Below are 10,180 nucleotides of genomic sequence, written 5' to 3'. Positions count from 1 at the left end.
GGGGCATTGGCCCCATATGCCAGAGGTGGTGGGTTCAAACCCAGCCCTGGCCAAAAACTGCAAAAAAAAAAAAAAAAAAAGATGGACAAATTAAGTTGCATCAAAATGTAAAATTTTAGGGAAACCTAAATTCACTTCCATATCCAGGGCTATATGGCCCTGAATCCCTCTTCCCTACCAGAGTCTTGATTCAGAGCATCAGGCAAGTCGATCAAATCACAGCACTACCCCCAGCCACAGGGATCATTTCAGCAATGGGTGTTTGAGATGACCTGGCCAAGGAAATACAAGGAGATGTCCTTGGTGCTTTCTGGAAGAGAAGTTTCCTTACTCCCAAGAATGAAATCAGAGAGATCCCTCTCCTTCCTCAGACCAATGGAAAGCCAAGTGAAGTCTCCTGCTGTCTTGACATTTCACCATGACAAGAGCAGGCACTCTAAGGATAAATCCAGACCCAAGAGGAACCCACAGGGCCGAGACACTAGATCAATCCCAGCCTGAAGCCAGTCCTATCTCTGGGCTCCCAGTTGACTGAGCCAAGAAATATTTCAGAGTTGAAGCCTCCTCAGCGATTTCCCTGTTATCTGCAGCTTCGAGCTTCCAGGAAATAGTGAATGCAATGGAGGGCAACTGGCTCAGACCAGTGAGGAGCCAGGGGTCCCAGAGGGAAGGCCTGACACAGTGGATCATGTGAGGCAAAGAACACCTGCAGATAGGAAAGGAAATATCAAAAAAAAAAATCTTTTAAGCCAGGTGGAACGGCTCACGCCTATAATCCCAGCACTCTGGGAGGCTGAGGCAGGTGGATCCCTTGAACTCAGGAGTTCAAGACCAGTGTGAACAAGAGTGAGACTCAGTCTCTACTAAAAATAGAAAAACTAGCCAGAAGTGGTAGCAGGTGCCTGTAGTCCCAGCTACTTGGGAGGGTAACGCAAGAGGATTGCTAGAGCCAAAGAGTTTAAAGTTGCTGTGATCTATGATGACACCATAGCACTCTAGCCAAGGTGACAGAGTGAGACTCTGCCTCAAAAAAGCATGAGTTATGCTTTCATAAAATATTAAAATGAGCAATTAAACAAAAGATGCCTGTTCAGGGGCAAGGACTGGAAGACAGTGAGAAAATTAAGAATGAAGATTAGGGTGAATTATAGTTACTTGTTTAAAACTTACCTAGGTTAAATTATATCTTAAAAATAATTTTTGAGACAGAGTCTCACTTTATTTTGGTAGAGTGCTGTGCCATCACAGCTCACAGCAACCTCAAACTCTTGGCTCAAGTGATCCCCTTGCCTCAGCCTCCTGACTAGCTGGGACTACAGGCGCCCACCACAACACCCAGCTATTTTTAGAGACAGGGTTTCACTCTGGCTCATGCTGGTCTCAAACTCATGAGCTCAGGCAATCCACTTGCCTTGGCCTCCCAGAGTGGTAGGATTACAGGCGTAAGCCACCGCTCCCAGCTAAATTTTAATTTTTAACTTTTTTTTTTTTTTTTTTGAGACAGAGGTCTTACTCTGTCATCCTGGGTAGAGTACTGTGGCATCATCATAGTTCACAGCAACCTCAAACTCCTGGGTTCAAGTGATCCTTTTGCCTCAGCTTCCCGAGTAGCTGGGATTACAAGTGCCCACTACAATGCCCGGGTAGTTTTTCTATTTTTAGGAGAGATGGGGTCTCGCTCTTGCTCAGGCTTGTCTTGAACTCCTGAGCTCAAAGGATCCACCCACCTTGACCTCCCAGAGTGCCAAGACTACAGGCATAAGCCACCAGGCCCAACCTTTCATTTTTTGTTAAGTATCCTCAAACTTCAGGGCTCAAGGGATCCTGTCAACTAAGCCTCCTGAACAGCTGGGACTACAGGCATCTGCCACTGTGCTCAACTAATTTTTCTTATTTTTTTAGAGATGGGTGGGTCCTCATTATGTTGCCCAGGCTGGTCTTGAACCCCTGGCCTTAAGTGAGCCTCCCACTTCATTCTCTCAAGTCACTGACATTACAGGCATGAGCCATTGTACCTAGGTCTACAATATTAATAGTTTGTTGTATCTAAAACTAGGTTACAGAAAAAGAAATATTAGCCCTAATTCCAGACAGGCAGAAGGCCCCTCAAGGCAACACTCCCCTTTCCAGGCATCTGGGTGACATCAGTGCCCCACAGTGATGAAGGCTCCACTGCTGAGGACCAGGGGGCACCCTTTCCTTGCAGCCAGCAAAAGGCTTCTCCATGGCCCAATCTTCCCTCCTCAATCCCCAGCAGGAGCCCCCAGGGGCCTGGCCCTCTCAAACAGACCAGGCCCAAAGGGAAAGAAGCCACAGTCAACATCCATGGAAAAACTGGGACCAGTGTCCTCCCCAACTGAGCCTGAGGCACAACCGGGTGGTCCGTGTGCTGGGATTTGGGGGCTAGGAGGAAGAGAAAGATATCACAGGTCCCCTTCACAGAGTCACCTACCACAGGAGTCACAGGTGAAGCAGTCCGTGTGGTACAGGCCGCCCATGGCCTGGCACGCCTGCCTTGCCCCGTAGATGCCGAGCCCACACTTGATGCAAATGCCTGGGAGAGAGAGACAGGCGAGAGCCCTGACGAGCCGCACAGCAGACAGCGAGGTCAGGCGTGCGCCCAGCTCCCCACCTGGCGGCCACCTGCCCAGCCTCAGGCAAGTAAACTTCTCTAGGCCAACATCACGTGGTTACTAATAACTAACATGGGGACTTTGGGGTACCCAGTACTCAGGGATTGTTACTGCTGCCATTTAAAGATTCAAAGAACTTAGCAGCATGCCTGGTGCAGAGTCACTATTATTACAATATATTTATGTATATGACTTTTTCTTTTTTTTTTTTTTTTGAGACAGTCTCAGGCTGTCGGCCTGGGTAGAGTGCTGTGGTATCACCCAAGCTCACAACAACCTTGAACTTCTGGGCTCAAGTGACCCTCCTGCCTCAGCCTCCTGAGCAGATGGGAGTTAGACACCTGCCATGACACCCAGCTAGTTTTTCTATTTTTAGTAGAGATGGGGGTCTCACTCTTGCTCAGGCTGGTCTGGAACTCCTAAGCTCAAGGGATCCTTCCTTCTTGGACTCCCAGAGTGCTAGGATTATAGGTGTGAGCCACTGCACCTAGCCAGTATATAACTTTCAATAGAAAGTGACTGTAAGTGCCTTCACCCATGACCTACTCTTGGGCTGAGAGAAAATGCTTCCTAAAGTCTATGAATAAGATTTGGTCTTTTTCTTCAAAATAAAAATAAATATTTTCTTTCTTTTCTTTTTTTTTTTTTTTGAGACAGTCTCACTACGTAGCCCTCAGTAGAGAACTGTGGTGTCACAACTCACAGCAATCTCAAACTTCTGGGCTCAAGCGAGTCTCTTGTCTCAGCCTCCCAAGGAGCTGGGACAATAGACGCCCACCACAGTGCCCGGCTGTTTTGTTGTTGTAGTTATCATTATTGCTTTAGCTGCCCCAGCCCAGCCAGGTTCGAACCCACCAGCCTCAGTGTATGTGGCTGGCACCGTAACCACTGTGCTATGGATGCTGAGCCAAAAAACACATATTTTCTTTCTTTTCTTTTTTTTTTTTTGGAGACAGAGTCTCACTATGTCGCCCTCAGTAGAGTGCTGTGCCATCACAGCACACAGCAATCTCAAACTCTTGGGCTTAAGCAATTATCTTGCCTCAGCTTTCCAAGCAGCTTAAGACTACAGGCACCCGCCACAATGCCTGGCTATTTTTTTGGTTGTAGTTGTCATTGTTGTTTGGCAGACTCAGGCTGGGTTCACACCCGCCAGCTCTGCTATATGTGGCTGGCGTCCTAGCTGCTGAGCTATTGGCGCTAATCCCCCAAAACACATATTTTCATGTATTTAAAAAAATTAATAAAAATACACATTTTCTGACCCACATGCAAATAAGGAAGATTGCACCCCACAGCACAGCATAGTCACTGACCCTGCCCTGGCACTCCTTCCTCCTCTATACCCCAAGTTATTTATTCTCTTGTTCAGTACACACACACACACACACATACACACATACACATACACACACGTGTTCATGGCTGGTCACATGCCTACAGGCTGGGTGATGGAAAGTCTGCAATGCACCCAAGTTCTACCCTCCAGGAACCTGCATTCCAGTCACCCCATGTCCCCGCTTCCCTCGGTCAAGAAAGAGAGCTTCAGCTGGGCACAGTGGCTCATGCCTGTAATTCCAGCACTCTGGGAGGGCAAGGCAGGAGGATCCCGTGAGCTCAGGAGTTCAAGACCAGCCTGAGCAAGGGTGAGACCCCCATCTCTACTAAAAATAGAAAAACTAATCTGGTGTGGTGGTGGGCCCCTGTACTCCCAGCTACTCAGGAGACTGAGGCAGGAGGATCACTTGAGCCCAGGAGTTTGAGGTTGCTGTGAGCTATGAAGCCACAGCACTGTACCCAGGATGACAGAGTGAGACTTTGTCTCAAAAACAAAAAAGAAAGAGAGCTTGGTGCACACTTGGTCATCTCCTAACTGTGCACATCTGTGGCTCTTCCCAGCCCCTCCCCTTGGTTACTAAGATACAAGCTGCACCGGCTTTCTGGAGCTTCCCCACGCTTCCCAGCTCTCTGGGATATTCCCCTTGCTCTGTGTGAGGCCTCCCAGGCTTCATTCTCCCTGGAGGGAGGGAAAGTCAGTTCAAATGAGTTCAAATGTCCTCAAAACCAATGAGGAATGTAAAGGGGGCCTGGAGGGGTCCCAGGTAGATGGGGAAAGACAGAGAGAGAGAGGTGGTTGCCAGAGGGTGCAGCCACGCTTTGGCTCTGCTAACAGCTACTGGGTGGGAACATACCCCCAGCAGCATTACCAGAGATTCTTTTTTTTTTTTTTTTGACAATCTCACTCTGTTGCCCCAGGCTAGAGTGCCCTGGCATCATCTTAGCTCACAGCAACCTCAAACTCTTGGGTTCAAGTGATACTCTCACCTCAGCCTCCCGAGTAGCTGGGACTACAGGTGCTGCCACAATACCAAGCTGCTTTTCTCTATTTTTAGTAGAGACAGGATTTTGCTCTCGCTCAGGCTGGTCTTGAACTCCTGAGCTCAAGGAACGTACCTGTTGACCTCAGAGATTCTAACTTTTTTTTTTGCAGTTTTTGGCCAGGGCCGGGTTTGAACCTACCACCTCTGATATATAGGGCTGGTGCCCTACTCCTTTGAGCCACAGGTGCCGCAGTAACCTTTTTTTTTTTTTGAGACAGTCTCACTCTGTCATTCTAGGTAGAGTGCAAAATTCTAATTTTTAAAGAAACGCTCTTGGCTGGGTACCTGTAGCTCAGTGATTAGGGTGATAACCACAGGCTCTGGGGCTGGTGGGTCCAAACCCAGCCCACACCTGCTTAAAAAGAAAAAAAAAGAAACATTCTTAGAAGGCAAAGAGCATCTCTACAAAAAATTAAAAATTAGCCAGACAGGGTGGGGGTGTGCAGTCCCAGCGACTCAGGAGGCTAAGGTGGGAGGGTGGCTGGAGCCCAGGAGGCTGAGGCTACAATGAGCTATGACTGCAGCACTGCACTCCAGCCTGGGTGACAGAGTCAGACCCCATCTCTAAAAATCGTAATAGGAAGAAGGAAAGCTACAAGTCTTGATCTGCATGTAAAACCCTTCCATACTAAAATTAATTACTGACCAAAATGTTTCAAAAACTGTGGAGGTTAAAGCAGCCACACCTGCAGGTCTCCACATGTGGCCCTGCATGCAGCACCCAGGCTCTGTGGGCAGTCCTGTCCCCTCTGACTTCTCACCCCTGAGCCTCTGATCCACTTCCCTCCCACTGCGATGGGCCCCCAGACACCCGCTGCCCAGGACAGAGCTCCAGATTCCCTTCAACTTCCACCTCAGGAAATGGCACTTTGCACACCCAGGTTTCAGGGAACACCCAGGTCTCCCCTCTCCTCCTACTCTGGCACTTTGCTCCCTAATCTTGACTCATTCCTTCCCCCCAGTACCACTGGCCTGATACAGAACATCGATTCCCCTGCAAATGGCTCTTGCTGGTAATCCATCCCCTAAATTGCAGCCAAACTTATCTTTCTAAAGGGAAAGGCATCCACCCTCACATCTTTACTCTGTCTCTATGAAAATCAACCTTGTTCTGGGAGGCCGAGGCAAGTGGATCACTTGAGGTCAGGAGTTTGAGACCAGCCTGAGCAAGAGCAAGAGCCCATCCCTTCTAAAAATATAAGAACTATCCAGACATTGTGGCAGCAGCTGCAGTCCCAGCTACTCAGGAGGCTGAGGCAAGATTGCCTGAGCCTAAGAGTTTGAGGTTGCTGTGAGCTGTGACACCATAGCATTCTACCCAGGGTGACAGAGTGGCTCTTGTTTCAAAAAAAAAAAAAAAAAGAGAGAGAGAGAGATGAAGATGGAAGATGTAGAGGTTGGAGATGGAAGGACTCTTATCCTCTTATTTTCTATTTTTAGTAGAGACGGGGTCTCACTCTTGCTTAGGTTGATCTGAACTCAAGCTCAAGGGATCCTCCTGCCTCAGCCTCCCAGGGGGCTGTGATTACAGGTGTGAGCCACTGCACCCAGTCAACCCTTATCCTCTTAGATGGTAGGAGAGTGAGGCTGGACATGGACTTGAAAACACCTGCAGGGGAAGAACAGGAAGCCGAGGGAGGCAGACTGCAATATGACCTGCAGCCATCAGCCAGTCAGTGGCCTCAAGCTTCCAGACCTCAATATTCTTAACAAAGCAGAAAGCAAAGCAAGGGTGGAGAGGAGAGAAGGTTGCTAAAGGAATGACAGAGGGGACTGGCCGAGCCTTAGAGGGGTGGGTGGTGCAAGAAGACCACAGAGGTCAAAGACCAGAAACCTGCCATGAACCCAGGGCCTCCTCGGAGCCCCTTCCCAGCCTGACAGCAGCAGCAGAGTGGGGCTACAGCACTGATCCTGGGTCAGGGTTCTGCTGGGCAGCCTTCCATGCGGGGGTCAGAGGGACTGATCAGAAGCAGGAGTGAAGCAAAAACAGGGTGTGGCCCGGGGAGTGGGTGGCTGAAGAGAAGACAAGGTCACCAAAGTTAGAGAGACTGTGGAATCCTGAGGCCGCTGGTGGGCTGATGGTTGCAGAAATTGGGCAGGAGAGAGGGGAAAGTTCCAAAGACATCAATAAATGGTAAAGAGGGACCACAAGGTCATCTGGTGCCAGGACCAAAAAAAAGAAGGGATGAGAGATGGCACAGAGAGAAAAATCATACTCTGGGCATAAGGTCTCTGGAGATCACTGCAACTCAGCTACCTGCAGACTTCTCTTTCTTTTTCATTTTCTTCCTATATTATTCAAAGCAAATGGCCCATAATTTTTTTCATTTTTATTTTTCCAGTTAAACTATATAATTATTTTTGGAGCTCAAAAGCCAAATATTAATCAAAACCATTGTAGCTCAGGCAAATAGTTGCCCCTATTTTTAAAAACCAGGAAAATGGTCCAGGCATCATGGCTCACACCTGTAATCCCAGCACTCTGGGAGGCCGAGGTGGGTGGATTACCTGAGCTCACAGGTTTCAGACCAGCCTCAGCCAGAGCGAGACCTCTGTCTCTAAAAAAATAGCTGGGTGTTGTGGCAGGCACTTGTAGTCCTAACTACTTGGGAGGCTGAGGCAGTGGATCTCTTGAGCTCAGGAGTTCTACACCAGCCTGAGCAAGAGCGAGAGCCCCATCTGTACTAAAAATAGAAAACAACTAGCTAGGCGTTGTGGTGGGCCGCCTGTAGTCCCACCTACTCCAAAGGCTGAAGTGAGAGGATCACTAAGCCCTAGAGTTTGAGGTTGCTGTGAGCTATGATGATGCCATGGCACTCTACCCAGGGTGACAAGGTGAGACTTGGTCTCAAAAAAAAAAAAAAACCCAGGGATCAGCACCTGTACCTGTAGTTCAATGGCTAGAATGCCAGTCACATACATGAAGGCTGGCAGGCTGGAACCTGGCCCGGGCCTGCCAAACAATGACAGCTACAACAAAATAGCCAGGCATTGTGGCGGGGGCCTGTAGTCCTAGCTACTTGGGAGGCTGAAGCAAGACAATCGCTTAAGCCCAAGAGTTTGCAGTTGCTGTGAGCTGTGACCCCATAGCACTCTACTGAGGGCAACATAGTGAGACTCTGTCTCAAAAAAAAAAAAAAAAAAAAACAGGAAAATGTTACATAAATCTCAATTTCTGGCAAACAAAGATCTATTCCACCCCCTCACACTCCCAAGTGACTGCAATGAGCAGCAGGTCTTCTTTAGAAAAAAGGACCACCTCACCACCATCTTGTACCACCACCACATTACCTGCCTGGGACTGTGGCCACCCCAGTGTCACATTAAGATTTGAGTGTCAGCTCGGCGCCTATAGCTCAACAGGCTAAGGCGCCAGCCACGTACACCTAAGGTGGCGGGTTCGAATCCCCAGCCCGGACCCGCCAAACAACAATGACGGCTGCAACCAAAAAAAAAAAATGGCCGGGCGTTGTGGCGGGCGCCTGTGGTCCCAGCTACTTGGGAGGCGGAGGCAGGAGACTCGCTTGAGCCCAGGAGTTGGAGGTTGCTGTGAGCTGTAATGCCACGGCACTCTACCCAGGGGGACAGCTTGAGGCTCTGTCTCAAAAAAAAAAAAAAAAAAAAAAAAAAAAAAGATTTGAGTGTCTAGGTAAGCCCACACAGCACACCCCTGCCCAGGCTCTGTGGTGAACAGGGGCCAGAAAATGGGCAATGTCCCCCGCAGACTCAACTGGAGAGCATTCCCTCCAGAAGACAGCCCCAGCTCTGCTGTTGGCACCTGCCTGGCATGAGATGTGACAGTTCCTAACTCATGGCCATCTGACAGCAGTCACAAGACCCGCCAAACCACAAATTTTCACCCTGCCCTCAAGACAGGAGGTGTTCCCTATGCCAAAGGCTGGGTCAACCTCTGAGCCCATGGGCCTCTGACCGCCTGACCCGTCCTGGGCTGCAAGCTCTAGGTGGGAGGGGAATAACCTCACATCCCTCCTTGTGTCCTTCTGCTCATATTCCCCCACCACCACTCGCCTGGAATGCGCCCATCTGGCCTGACATGTACTAAGCCAGTTCAGGGCAGTCCTGAGCTGCTAGCTGGACTGAATGCCAGGATCGCCTCAATCCCAGGCACAATAACCAGACATCCCCCTCCAAAGCTAGGTGCTTATCTGCAGGGAAAGAGGGGCTGCTTTCCCCTAACCCCACAGTATTCTGCCCCTGCTCGGAGCCTCACCCTAAAAGCTGTCCAGAAAAGGTGGGTAAGGGATGGACAGGGAAATAGAGGCTGTAAGACACTGGTGGGTTTTGCAAACGTGTGTAAAGTGCGGTTCTTTTAGGAAACATCCGGTATACACAGCAAAGCGCAGAGTGATGGCAGCCCAGTATGACTGGCTTGTCCCCTTCTCTCCCAGGGTGGGCCTTCCCTACCTCACTCTCTTTACCTCCAGCCACTACCATCACCAAGCTTCGGATGTGGCAGAGTTGTACAGTACCTGAGCCACTCCACCTCCTCGTTCTTGTACACACCCCCTACTGCTGCTAGGGACTAGGGACGAGGGACGGGGCGGGGGGGGGCGGGGCGGAATGGCAGGGGTCCCTTCTTCTGATGAGATCAGGTAGGATAAGCAGATGCAAGCGGCAAGAGTTAAGAAAAGATTATCGGAAAACAGGTCATCCTGCCTATTCACCTGACTTTTCTCTAAGTTGGAAATAGCATCAACTCACTCCGCCAGACTCCTTCCCGTGGCGGGAGACTTAGAGGAGAAGCCGGGAGAAATAGACCCGGCCCGGGCGGTTCTCCATCGCTTCCAACCCCCGCGCAGACGCGCCTTCCTCGTTGTGGGCCTCCCTCCACAAGCCCCTGGCCGCCGCCCGGCCCGGCCCTCTAGCCCCGACCCCGCACAAGGCGGCGCGGCCGCGCGCGCTCACCGAAGTAGTCTCGCGCCGCGCGCGCCTCCAGCGCCCGCTCCAGCTCCCGGGTCAACGTCTCCAGCCGCCGCTCGGCCGCGCTTGAGCCGCCCTCCCGGGCCGCGGGCAGCTGCAGCGAAGGCAAAGGAAAGGGGGCCGGCCCGGCGGGCTCCGGCGAGCGAGCTGGCGCGGGGCAGGCGCCGGGCAGGAGCAGGTCGGCGTAGGCGCCGGCCGAGCCGCGGGAGCCGAGACTGGACACGC

At 50.7% G+C, this 10,180-nt stretch overlaps 1 protein-coding gene across 1 annotated transcript in view; it reads right to left on the bottom strand.

Annotated features, from left to right (window-relative positions):
• Window positions 1-10,178, bottom strand: part of WTIP (WT1 interacting protein) — a gene marked incomplete at its 5' end in the record, with an annotated part of 18,538 nt that extends 8,360 nt beyond the window's left edge. The window contains 2 exons of the mRNA XM_012809077.2: window positions 2,453-2,554; window positions 9,941-10,178. Of these exons, the coding sequence (XP_012664531.1) occupies window positions 2,453-2,554; window positions 9,941-10,178 (340 nt within the window). The remainder of the gene's footprint in view (window positions 1-2,452; window positions 2,555-9,940) is intronic.
• Window positions 10,179-10,180: the final 2 nt, after the last annotated feature.

Source organism: Otolemur garnettii, unplaced genomic scaffold (genome assembly GCF_000181295.1).
Source record: "Otolemur garnettii isolate 467f Iridium unplaced genomic scaffold, OtoGar3 scaffold00100, whole genome shotgun sequence".
Lineage (NCBI taxonomy): Eukaryota > Metazoa > Chordata > Mammalia > Primates > Galagidae > Otolemur > Otolemur garnettii.
Note: the sequence above shows the minus strand (reverse complement) of the source record. Positions and strands in the feature narration are given on the sequence as shown.